General features: G+C 34.1%; 1 protein-coding gene across 1 annotated transcript in view; it reads left to right on the plus strand.

Moving 5' to 3' along the window:
* Positions 1-13,496, plus strand: part of PRMT3 (protein arginine methyltransferase 3) — a 130,809-nt gene that overhangs the window by 107,047 nt on the left and 10,266 nt on the right. Inside the window, exons 14-15 of the mRNA XM_061167997.1 lie at positions 1,156-1,206; positions 1,378-1,465. Of these exons, the coding sequence (XP_061023980.1) occupies positions 1,156-1,206; positions 1,378-1,465 (139 nt within the window). The remainder of the gene's footprint in view (positions 1-1,155; positions 1,207-1,377; positions 1,466-13,496) is intronic.

The raw sequence follows: 13,496 nt of genomic DNA on the forward strand, positions 1-13,496 counted from the left end.
CAGTTTAGGAATTGGTCTGAGACTTACATCGTTTTTTCTGTTTGACCGAATTATAAATAGTATTTTGATTCTTTCTTGGTATCTGAAGCGTAATGAACCTCAAGGTTAAATACTGAATTTGATTTGGGCCCAATCTGCATTAACCCTGTGGAATCAATCAAACTGCACAGTCTTAACAAAAGCAGGAAACTATACAAATTAGCTTTATATGACTTTTTAAAATCAGTTTCTAATTTTTACCACTTTATAAGCTTTATTTAATGCCAGTTTTAAAATAGGTTGAGTTGAGCCTGTCCCACTAGTGAAAGAAAAAGGAATGGTATCATTTAAATTTTAAACAAAAAGAAATTAAAATCTATATTTGATTGAACATATTAATTTCTTCTAGAAGCCTTTTATACAGTTACAGTGAACCTTAGAGTTACATCAGATTTCTTCTTCAAGTATATACCTAAAACAAGCTTTATTTGAATGGTGTAATTTTTATTTTCAGAAACAAAATATGTAATATTTTAAAATTTCATTTATCTCATCACAAAAATAATCATAGTACTTTGCCTTGAAATTGGATGAGTTAAATCAGAAGAAATGAAATGAACTGGGTTTGTACAAACGAGTATGTGTCAGTTATTTATTTCTGTGTAACAAACCACTCCAAAACCTAGTGCCATGACGTCAAATCATGTAGATTTATTTGTCTCTGTTTCTGTAGTCTGGATTGTTCTGTTGGTCTAGTTCAGTACTAGTTCTGCTGGTCTCTCCTGGGCTATCTCACACTGCTGCGGCTGTATGGAGACTTGACTCACATGGCAGCGTCTCGGTGGGAGAGTCTGGATGGGTAAGGGGCCGGATGAGCCTCGCTCCATGTAGATTCTCACTTTTCAGTGGTCCAGCACTGTCATTTCTCTAATTGAACACATGTTGAGTATCTGATTAGCCTTGTTACCCTTATTATCTTGTTTATATGGGGAAAAACCAAGTTACATTACTTTATTTTTATTTATAACATCTTTTCTAGAGAAAATAGTGACCTGCCATTTGTTTAAGAGTGTCTGATCTTTGAAATGGTTTTTTTGCTGTGACTTAAAAAACCATGGAATCAATTGTTACATGATTAGTTTAATAATTGTTTATATTACTTCTTTTAAAAAACAGGCACTTGCTGGCTACTTTGATATATATTTTGAGAAGAATTGCCACAACAAGGTAAGTATCTCATAACTAGGCAAGTATTTTCTTTTTGTGCCCCAAGGTATTTGATCATAAGCATTTTGCTTTTGTAAGTAGTTGGAGCTTGTATTTGATGTAGTAAATTAATGTACCATGATATTAAAAATCTTGTACTTCATAAGACATTTTTGAACTCTACCAATGCAGGTTGTGTTTTCTACGGGCCCACTGAGCACCAAAACACACTGGAGACAAACAATATTTCTACTGGAAAAGCCATTTTCAGTTAAAGCAGGTAAGAAAGAAAGGGGGCGAGTGTCTTACTCATTCTGAAACAAACAGTATTCATCCATTCTGCAACCACTTTTTCTGTGCCCACTGTATCTGAAGCAATGTAGCATACTAAGGTTAGTAGTTCTTAGAGTTTACCATGTACCTGAAGTTAGGTGGCATATCACTTCATTAAAGAAGTAAGTTAAAACTTTTATTTGAATCTAATGTCTGCCAGTTACAATGTATGTGCCATTATGTAGCTCTTATGTTGAGTACTACACAGTAATTCAGAAAATTTTTCGTTAAGCATTAACTAGTATGTACTTAGTTGAAACTATAAATAAAAGAAAATATTTTAATTTCCCAAGTGACTAAACAAATACCACCAATAGAAGTAAAGTGTAAATTAAAAGAGAATGTTATTCAGTAGTTACTATATTCAAAATACATTTGTTTAGAATGCTCTCCACTGTGTCCACCTCCTCAGATCTTACATAGTAACTGATCCGATGCTGCATTCCTTTGTTTTGCATCTTGTTGATTGTTCACTTAATGAGCACTGATAGTTCTTATGTATCTACACATTTAACACCAAAAGTTAGAACTTGATTATGGAATTTTTTTTTTTTTTTTTTTTTAACTGCTTGTTACATGGATGTCTTGTCCCATCTTCACTTGAAAGCCTCTTGACTATGGGAAAACTGAAGGTACACCAAACCTCAATGCAGAGATACTCAACATCAGATTATTTGTGTGTCTCTCAAAAGCAACATTGAGCAAAGATTTGCAGAAGGATCCCTAAAATATATGATTTTGATTTATATGAAGTTTTAAAAACATGTAAAACAACAGTATATACGCACACATAGTAAATTAAGAAACAACACCTAAGAATGATAACCACTGAATGCATCAAAGTGGTCACCTCTAGAGAAGGATAGAAATAAGATTGCAGAAAGGGGCTTTAGTGCCATGTATCAACTATTTCTCTGAAAAACTGAAGGAACTGTGCCGAATGTCAAGATTTGACAGAATTGAGCAAGTGGTCATTATATCCTTCTCGTTTAAAATATCTCATAAAATTCTAATACAGTTTTGATTTCACTGTTGAAGCGTGAAGGAACTTAGCAGATGCAAACAGACGCCATTAGAGTAGAGCGGCACCGTGCTGTTGCCCTTTCACTCTGAGGCTGTGATGCTCTGGAAGTGAAACCTGATGGCGTCGCTTTCTCTTTCTCTGGAAAGTTATAGCACAGCAAAACTGAAATGAAGCGAAGACATCTTCATTTATGTCTCGTTGCTTTTTTTTAGCTCTGATATTTGGATTAACTTTGGGGAAGTTGAAAATACTGCTTTTTTCCTCACTGTAACCATTTGTGTCTTACTACTAGAATTCTAAAGACAGTACTAATTCTTTCATGTTTTAATCTTGAAAGAGATTTAAGACAGCCTTTGAATTTTCTCCTACCTAATTGCAACACAATATTATTTATTCATTTATTTATTATTTATTTAATTTATTTATTATTTATTCATACTAGTGAAATTTTGAAATCCTAACTATTCTTTATACAGTAATCCTTTGAGTAATTGATTCGCTTTCTCAGAATACTGTGAAGAAGGTATATGATTCTCATGTTGCCCTGTGGCACCATCTACATTCTGTATTTCTTTCATTGCCATTGTGTGCACTTACATTTAAATAGTAAGTCCAGTAGGCTCCCCTGAAAGAATATAACCTGAGGAAAGTTTGTGAAAGCAACAGTTCAAAGAAAAAGTAGTCATTCTCAGTTACAAGAATTTTTTTTTTTTTACTCTACTAATCATTAGCCTCTGGTTGTATTACTAATGAATAGAAGCCAGAAGCTGTGGGGCAGAGTATTGGGATAGAAGCTAGTCAGAAAAAAAGATCTCTAGGGACCTCTGTATCACTATAGAACATGTTGATAATTGTATTAAATATAAATGGGCTGTACATCTAGAAGATAAAATTTCATTCAGTGCTAAAAAGAAATGAGCTATCAACCTGTGAAAAAGCATGGAGGAATCTTAAACACATATTACTGAGTGAAAGAAGCCAGCCATTTAAAGAAATAATACCAACTCTACACAGTCTCTTCCAGAAAATAGAAAAGAACTGATTTTATGAGGACAATATTTCTTTGATATCAAAAATTAGACAAAGATAGTACAAGAACATTAAACTATAGACCAGTGTCCCTCACGAATAAATCCTCAACAAAATAGTGGCAAATTGAATCCAGTGATGAATAAAAAGAAAATACACTGTGACCAAATGGGTTTTATTCCAAGAATGCAAGGCTGATTGAGTATTTTAAAATCATGTAATGTAGTCCACCATGCCACAATTTAAAGAAGAAAAACTACATGATTGTATCAGTGGATGCAGAAAAAAAAGTTGGACAAAATGTAATATCAATTCATGACAAATACAGCAAACTAGAAATAAAAGAGGGCTTCATCATCCTGACAAAAGGCATCCATACAGTCTATAGCTAGCATCATGCTGAATAAAGAAAGACTAAATTTGAGATAAGGAAATGGTGTCTACCTGCACTACTCCTACACTGTTGGTTTTTTTTTTTTTTTTTTAATTTATTTTAATTGGAGGATAATTACTATACAATATTGTGATGGTTTTTTCCATTTATCAGTATGAATTGGCCATAGATAGACATGTGTTCCCTCCATCGTGAGACCCCCCCCTGCCCCCATCTACCTCCCTACCCTATCCCCCTCTAGGTTGTCACAGAGCACCAGTTTTGGGTGCCCTGCTTCATGCATCAAACTCGCCCTGGTTATCTATTTTACATATAACAATGTATATGTTTGAATGCTATTCTCTCAAATCATCCCCCCTTCTCCTTTTCCCACTGAGTCCAAAAGTCTGTTCTTTACATCTGGGTCTCTTTTGCTACCCTTTATGTAGGATCGTTGGTACCATCTTTCTAGATTCCATATATATGCATTAATACGTAGTATTTGTCTTTCTCTTTCTGACTGACTTCACTCTGTATAATAGGCTCTAGGTTCATCCACCTCATTAGAACTGACTCAAATGTGTTCCTTTTTATAGCTGAGTAATATTCCATTGTGTATATGTACCACAACTTCGTTCTCCATTCATCTGCCGATGGACATCTAGGTTGCTTCCACATCCTAGCTGTTGTAAATAGTGCTGCATTGAACATTCAGGTACACGTGTCTTTTTCAGTTCTGGTTTCCTCAGAGTATATGCCCAGCAGTGGGATTGCTGGGTCATATGGTAGTTTTATTCCTCGTTTTTTAAGGAATCTCTGTATTGTTCTCCATAGTGGTTGTATCAGTTTGCTTTCCCACCAACAGTGTAACAAGGTTCCCTTTTCTCCACACCCTCTCCAACATTTGTTATTTGTAGACTTTTTGATGATGGCCTTTCTGACTGGTGTGAGATGATACCTCATTGTGGTTTTGATTTGCGTTTCTCTAATAATCGGTGATGTTGAGCATCTTTTCATTTGTTTATTAGCCTAAACAAAAATTAGACAAAGATGGTACAAGAAAATTAAACTACAGACCAATGTCCCTCACAAATATATCCTCAACAAAATAGTAGCAAATTGAATTCAGTGATGTGTAAAAAGAAAATACACTGTGACCACAGTGTATGTCTTCTTTGCACTCCTGCGATCTCATACTGGAAGTCTTAGTACAGTAAAAAGCAAAAAAGAATTAAAAACCATTGGGAAGGAAGGAATAAATCTGTTATTATTTATAGATAATGTATACATAGAAAACTCTAGGAAACCTACCAAAAAAAAAAAAATACAGAGCTAGTAAGTGAATTTAGCAAGGAAGAAATTAACATGCTGATTCTAAAATTTACATACAAATGACCTAGACTATTGTAGCCAAACAATTTTAAGAACCATATTGTACTTCTTACACTATGTAAATTCTAAACTTAAAAATTATATTAACACAAGCAGTATAGTATTGACAAATAAAAGATGGATATATTAAAAAGATGGATATATAGATTAATATACCAATAGAAAATCCAGAAATAGCCTCATTTTTGTATAGTCAATTAAGTTTTTTCAAAGGGCCAGTATAAATTTAATTGGAAAAGGATAGTCTTCTCAGAAAATTGTGTTAAAACAACTGAATATTCATAAAGGAAAATAATGACTCTTCTTATCTGACACCAAATATACACTGACTTTAAATGGATAGTAGACCTAAATATAAAAGCTTAAAACTGTGAAATTTCTAGATGATAACATAAGAGAGCATCTTGATACTTGAGGTAGGTAAAAGTTTACAAAAGTGAAATATTAAGTAAAACTCATTGAACTGCAATTTTACATGTTATTGTTTTATTATATATAAACTACACCTTAATAAAGTTAAGGCAAGGGTGGGATGATTTGAGAGAATAGGATTGAAACATGTTTATTATCATATGTGAAATAGATCGACAGTCCAGGTTGGATGCATGACTCGGGGCTGATGCACTGGGATGACCCTGAGGGATGGGATGGGGAGGGAGGTGGGAGGGGGGTTCAGGATGGGGACACATGCACACCCATGGCTGATTCATGTCAGTGTATGGCAAAAACCACTACAATATTGCAAAGTAATTAGCCTCCAATTAAAATAAATTAATTAACTTAAAATTTAAAAAAACAATAACCCTTACTGGACCATAAGTATATCCAGGATAAAATCCAGATTCTTTACCATGACCCTTTGCAGTCTGACCATTTTGCATCATTTCCAGCCCTGACCTGTCAGAACCCCACAGAAGCGCATCATGTGCTCCAGCTGTACTGCTCATTTTTTAGCTAACTTTCCTATCGTTTTTTCCTCCTTGCCTTTATCTGAGATACTCTTCTACCTAGGAAGCTACTTTGACCTCTTTCACTTGATGAATTACACTTTTCCGTTTATAACCCAGCTTATTTCTGTACATCTTTCCTCATTGTCCATAGAAAGTTAACTGTTCTGTTTTTTTTTCCCCAAATCAATTCACACGTATATACCAGTGTGCTCTGATAAGGGGTTCTCATAGAAGATGAGTTATTTGCCTCTCCCTTCTTTTTATCTGGTGCAGTGTTTGGCATGTCATAAATACCCTCCTGAATGAATGAATAAGTACAGTAATATGCATTGTCATTGAAATATAACTTCCTTTCCTCACCGTGGGTGACACATGCCAAGGGCGTTTATCTAGTTGCCGTATTTGGTTGCCCCATTTTGTCAACTCTGATATTCTCTGAAATTTTGACATGGCTGAGGGGAGTGCTCTATTGTTGAGTCAAAAAATAGCTTGAGTCAAAAACTACTTTTTGACTCAATATGGTGTACAATTTTTAGATAAAATTAAATAAAGCCAAGCATCTAATCATGACAGTTTGATGTGTGCGTAAAGTTTATTTTATTGTCCAGATAGTAATGTGACAAGATTTTTTTTTAAACAAATAAAACATTGTGAACATACCTATATAGTTATTCCACCCAGCTTGTGTGTGTGTGTGTGTGTGTGTGTGTGTGTGTGTGTACCTGTTAATATTGTGAATGATGAGAAGTCTTTTTTTGGTAATGGTAAATCTACCATTGGACTTCCCTGGCAGCTCAGTGGTAAAGAATCTACCTGAAAATGCAGAAGACATGGGTTTGATCCCTGTGTTGGGAAGATCCCCTGGAAAAGGAAATGGCAACCCACTCCAGTACTCTTGCCTGGGAAATCCCCTGCACAGTGGCGCCTGGCAGGCTGTAGTTTGTGGGGTCACAAAAGAGTTGAACACGACTTATCTACTAAACAGCAACAAAATCTACCATTGGGGGCAGACAGGATATTTGGAAAGCAAAAAAAAGACAGTGTGAATAGGAAATTTCTCAGACTAGGAATTTTACATTTGACCAAAAGCACAAGGTAACTAACTATAAGATGATGAACCTAATGCATTTTTGCTTTGGTTTGGGGTTTTGTTCGTTGTTGTTGTTGTTATTTTCACAACATAGTTCTAACAGTAGTTTCCAAAGAAATACTCTAAAATGTTTGATCACTTCCAGCATTGTGGGAATTAGAGACCAGCCTCCCAGAATGAATACTTTTAAGTATTTAAAGGTCACTTTTAAAGTTTAAATTCAGGATGGTTCCCCCCCCCTCTTTTTCTTTTAAAAATAATGTGCAATTTTATTGTACAAACTTATGTGACAGTATTTATTTTAAAGATCCAGATTTTTTCTTGTGGTTTGGTTTTGAAAAATATTATTAAAATCATATTATTAGTAAGCTTTTATGTGATGGAGAATCCTTTTCTTTTTTTTCCCCATTTTCTTTTTTTTTAAACTCTAAGCTTTGATAGTGATAATAGAATTTTATTTATCCCCCCTTGTAAGGAATGAAATTTTATTGCTCTGGAAGAAACTAATTTGAAAAAACAGAATTGAAATGAAATCAATTTTGTTCTTGATTGAACTGCAGTGCTGCTTTGTGCTGTACTAATCGCCGTCTGCTGATGATAAAAACAAGGTGTACAGCTTGGCTGCATAGAGACTGTCCTTTGCAACTCTCACCAGTTTACACACTTAACTACATCAGTCATTTTATATCTATTTGACACTGATTAATTACTCCTATCTCTACTGGCATTATAGCCGTTTCCTTTGGCACTTTAGCCAGGCTTGAACAATTGAAGTGGGTGCAGCAGTGTGAACTGTGTATTTATTACTGTGACCCTTCATGCTGTATAATTAACTTAAATAAGTACTGTTTTGCATTTCCATTTTGAAATTAAGGTTACAAAATAACTATTACAGAAATAGTTATTTTGCTTGTATTTTGTTTTAAAACATGAAAATTACAAATCAGCTTATAAGACAGTGTTAAGACTTTTTAATTACTCAAACATTTTATTTCATATTGATGCTGAAAATTTTTCTTCTGTGAAAATTTTAACAAAATTATCTGCTACTTGTGCATCTTGAGCTGTATTTTAAGTTAAGGAATACATAAACCTCTTAAATACTTTATTCTTTTTTAATGTATTTTTTAACTTGAAAGGCAGTATTTGATAACCTGCTTTATAGGCACCAGGGAACATTTCCATTTTGACCCTACACTAAGGATCAAATAGGACATTTATAAACAAGCCAACTTAACATTTTTAACATGTCTAAAGCCACAAGGAGATCCAACCAGTCCATCCTAAAGGAGCTAAGTCCTGGGTGTTCATTGGAAGGACTGATGCTGAAGCTGAAACTCCAGTACTTTGGCCACCTCATGCGAAGAGTTGACTCATTGGAAAAGACCCTGATGCTGGGAGGGATTGGGGGCAGGAGGAGAAGGGGACGACAGAGGATGAGATGGCTGGATGGCATCACCGACTCGATGGGCATGAGTTTGAGTAAACTCTGGGAGTTGGTGATGGCTAGGGAGGCCTGGTGTGCTGCGATTCATGGGGTCGCAAAGAGTTGGACATGACTGAGTGACTGAACTAAACTGAAAGCCGCTTAAAGAGCAACTGCCCTTGGGGCACATCAACAAGAAAACCACGAGTTAAATAAAATGCTCAAATAATTTTTTTAGATGGTGGTTAAACATTTGAAATAATAGCATCACTACTGATAATCACCAAAGTGCAAATCAGAGCATTCAGATACTGGTGGGTGGTGGTTACCGTTTTCTTTCATTCTTTTTCTGTTGTTGCTTGAATTCTAATAACATCCAAATTTTGGTGAAGATGGCTGGAGTGTAAAATGGAACACATTTTATGCCTTTTTAAAGTATCTTGCTTTATAGAATTTGTTTCATTTTTTTGTTTTGTTTTTGTATAAACAAATCATCAACCTTTTCCTTCTGGTTTCTAACTCTTTTTTTTCATAATAAGAAATATTGTGTTACTATATTTATACATTTCTGTTGACTGCTTTCTTTCCTCAGTGATGTAAAATGCCCCAATTACAATGTACTGAATCTCTATAATGAATCTTTATTCCATTTATCTATGAACTTATTCCTAAGCCATCACATTTTAAAAAACACTTTATTCTATATTTACATACAGTAAAAATTTACACATTTTATTTATGCAGTTTAATAAATTTTGGCAAATGTATGTTCCACCTTAGTCAAGATATAGAATATTTACATCACCCTAATAAGTTTCCTTGTTGATCCCTTGTGCAGTTTGTCATCCCCGTCTTCAGTTTTCAGACTGGACAACCATTGATCTGCTTTCTGTCATTATGTATTGTATTACTATTAATAATATTAAGGCATTAGTATTCTTTTAGAATTTTATATCACAGTTGTTATACAGAACATACTCCAGCTTCTTTGCTTTTAGCATATTTTAAAGTGCATCTGTGGGGACTTCCCTGATGGTCCAATGGCTAGAACTCCGGGCTCCCAATGCAGGGGACCCAGGTTCGACCCCTGACCAGAGAACTAGATCCCGCTTGCTGCAAGTGAAAGTTCACTTGCTATAACTAAAAAAGCCCACATGCTGCAACTAAAGACCCTGCACCATCAAATAAATAAATATTAAAAAAAAATAAATTGCATCTGTGAATCAGTAATTTGCTCCTTTTTATTGCCAAATAATGTTTCTTTGTATGGACTTACTGTAATGTACATATGCTTTCACTTGCTGATAGACTTGGATTGTTTCCAGTTAGGGGCCATTATGGATTAAATTAATATGAACATTCTTGTAAAAGTTTTTGTGTGAGCATATGTTTTCATTTCTCCTAGGCAGATACCTAGGAGTGGAATTATTGGGTCTTATGATAAATAAATACTTAACTTTGTAAGATGCTGGCAAACTTTTTCACGGTGACTGTACTATTCAAGGTTCCTACATTGTTGTGGGTTTGTTTGCTCCACATCTTTGTCGACACTTATATAAAAGGGGAATCATTTTAATATGTTTTAATATGTCATTCTAAGTGTATGTAGTGACAGCTGTGTTTTTAATTTGCATTTACCTCATGACTAATGATGTTGAGCATCTTTTCATATGTTTATTGGTCATTTGTATGTCATCTTTGGTGAGGTTTCTTTAAAGATATTTTGCTCAATTTTTGGTTGGGTTGTCATCTTACTGGGTTATAAGAATCTTTATAAGGTACAAGTCAGATATATGCATTGCTGATATTTTTATCTCAATCCTAGTTTGCCCTTTCACTTTCTTAAGGTCTTTTGAACTTTGTGCTATAGTGGCCTAAGTAAAGAAATCTTTGCTACTCTAACATCACAGCTTTTCCTATACAGTTGTTCTAAAAGCTTTATATTTTTGCCCGTACATTTAGGATTATAAACTATTCCATGTTGATTTTAAAAGTAATATTCATCTTTCTCCAAATTTATATTAGGTTGTTTCACCATCATTTCTTGAAAAGACTTTTCTTTTCCCATTTAATTACCTTGGCTCTTCTGTCAGAAATTAATTAACCATGTATGTATGTCTGTTTCTGAACTTTGTTTCCTTGATCTGTGTGTCTTTTCTTACGCCAGTAAGACACTGTAAGATGATACAAATCCTCCTGCTTTATTCTTTTCTCTCACTATTCTGGACTCTTTAAATTTGCATATGCATTTTAAAGTCAATTCTGCCCAAATAACAGTCCTGCTGGGATTTTGATTGAGACTGTGTTGAATCTATAGATTACTTTGGGGAGAATTAACATCTTAAAACAGTATTGAGTGTCATCCACAAACAAAATGTCTCATTTACTTAGATCATCTTTAGCAGTGTTTTATAATTTGATATAACTAAATGCATATATGTTGTTACATTTATCTCAAGAATTGTATGCTTTTTCAATGCTGTTATAAATGCTACTGTTTTATATTTCAGTTCTAATTCTTCATTACTCATGTGTAGCAATGGGGAATTAATTTTTTATATTGATCTTATGTCCTGAGATTGCTAAACCTTTTTAGAGTTTTAGTAGCTGTTTTCCGTTTTTGTTTTTGTTTTTTTGCATAGTGCTTAAGAATTTTCTATGTGTAAGACCATATGGTCTGCAAATAAAAAGACATTTTACCGTTTTTTTCCCCAATCTGTATTATTTTTCTTCCTCAGCATCTTAATGCCCTGACTAGGACATCCGATAGAATACTAATTAGAGGCAGTCAGAATTAGATCCTTACTTCAGTCCCAGTCTTAGGAAGAAACCATTCAGTTTTTCACAGTTAATAATGATGTTATCTATAGTTTCTCATCGATTTTCTCTATCAGGTTAAAGAAGTTTCCTTCTATTCCTAGCTTGCTGAAAGTTGTTAGAAATTAACTTTGTTAGAGGCTTTTTCTATATTTGTGTGTATTTTTTTCATATTGTATTTCATATTTCTACATATTGTGTGTATTTTTTTCAATTGTATCATATTTTTTCTCTTGTTCAAAGAATTTTTGAATCTTTGTTCATGAGGGATATATATCTCTGTCGTTTTCTTCAAATAACTTTATCTAATTTTGGCATAAGGGTAATGCTGCCCTCAAAAGATGAATTGGGGAGTATTCCTTCCTCTGTTTTTTATGCATTTGTTATTATTTTTCCTTAAATGTTGGATACAGTTCCCCCAGTGAAGACCTTTGTGTCTGTCTTCTTTGCTTTCTAATATAAGCATTTAAAGTTAACAATTTTTCATCTAAGCAGTGTTGTAGTTATAGGCCACCTATTTTTATATGTTGGTTTCATAATCATTCAAATCAAAATGTCATCTAACTTTGTTCTTGATTTTTATTTTGATTTATGAAATTTTTTTTCTCACCACATGGCATGTGGTATCTTAGTTCCCTGACTAGAGATTGAATCCTCATCCCATGTAGTAGAAGCACGGAGTCTTACCCACTGGAACACCAGGGAAGTCCCTGATTTGTGGAATATTTAGAAATCTGTTGTTTAATTTCTAAATATTTTGGGATTTACTGATTTTCAGTATCATTCTGTTTTGGTCAGAGAACATATTCTGTATGATGTCTATATGTTTAAATGTATTAAGATTTGTATCTATTAAATAAGTTTTCAAAAGGAAAAAACATCTTTTATTTACCAAATACTTACTATAGTCTAGCACTGTTTATTCCTTTGTGTAGATTCAGGTGTCTTTTTGGTGTCGTTTTCCTCCTGTTTAAAGAACTTCCTTTAACATTTCTTACAGTGCAGGCCTCCTGGAAAAGAATGCTTTTATTTCTTTGAAAAAAAAATAACTTGTTCTAATTTTTCATTTTCTTAAGGATTTTTGCTGGATATCAAATTCTTAATAGGTTTTCTTTCATCACTGCAAAAATGTGTCTAGCTGATGAAAATTTTGAGGTTGCTCTTTTCTCTCTTCTTTTATATGTAATAAGTCTTCTTTTTCCCCCTCTGAAAGTTTTAAAGATTATTGTTTTTATCACTGGTTTTCAGGAAGTTAATTAAGATATGCCTAAATGTGTTTTTGTTATTGCTGTAACTTTTTTTTCCCCCTGCTTATAAGCCTCAATTTGCAGCTATTTAAAAATCTAGACTTTTTTTTTTTTTTTTTTTTTTTGGAAAAATCTAGACATTTTAAATGAATGTCAGACACTAGAAATTTTGTTTTGCTGAATGTTTGGATTTTGGTTAGTTTCTTTTAAAAGCACTGAAGTTTGCTTAGGCAGACAGTTAAGTTATTTAAAGATTACCTTGATCTTTACAGAAAATGTTTTAAAGCTTTGTTAGGGAGGACTGGTGTTGACTTCACTCTTAGGGTAGTTTAATGCTAAAATGTAACCTGGAGTCTCTAGTGAATCATCCTGAGTGTTCAGCAGTCTTCTTCTGTCCTGGCTGCTGTAGTCCTCTGATAGTTTATCCCTTTGTTGTTCATTCACTCAGTCATGTCTGACTCTTTGCGATTCCGTGGACGGCAGCTCACCATGCTTCCCTAACCTTTGTTGTTTCCTGAAGTTTGCTCAAACTCATACCCATTGAGTCGGTGATGCCATCCAACCATCTCATCCTCCATCGTCCCCTTCTCTTGCCATCAATCTTTCCCAGCATCAGGGTCTTTTCTAGTG

The sequence above is a fragment of the Dama dama genome, chromosome 2 (assembly GCF_033118175.1).
Source record: "Dama dama isolate Ldn47 chromosome 2, ASM3311817v1, whole genome shotgun sequence".
NCBI lineage: Eukaryota > Metazoa > Chordata > Mammalia > Artiodactyla > Cervidae > Dama > Dama dama.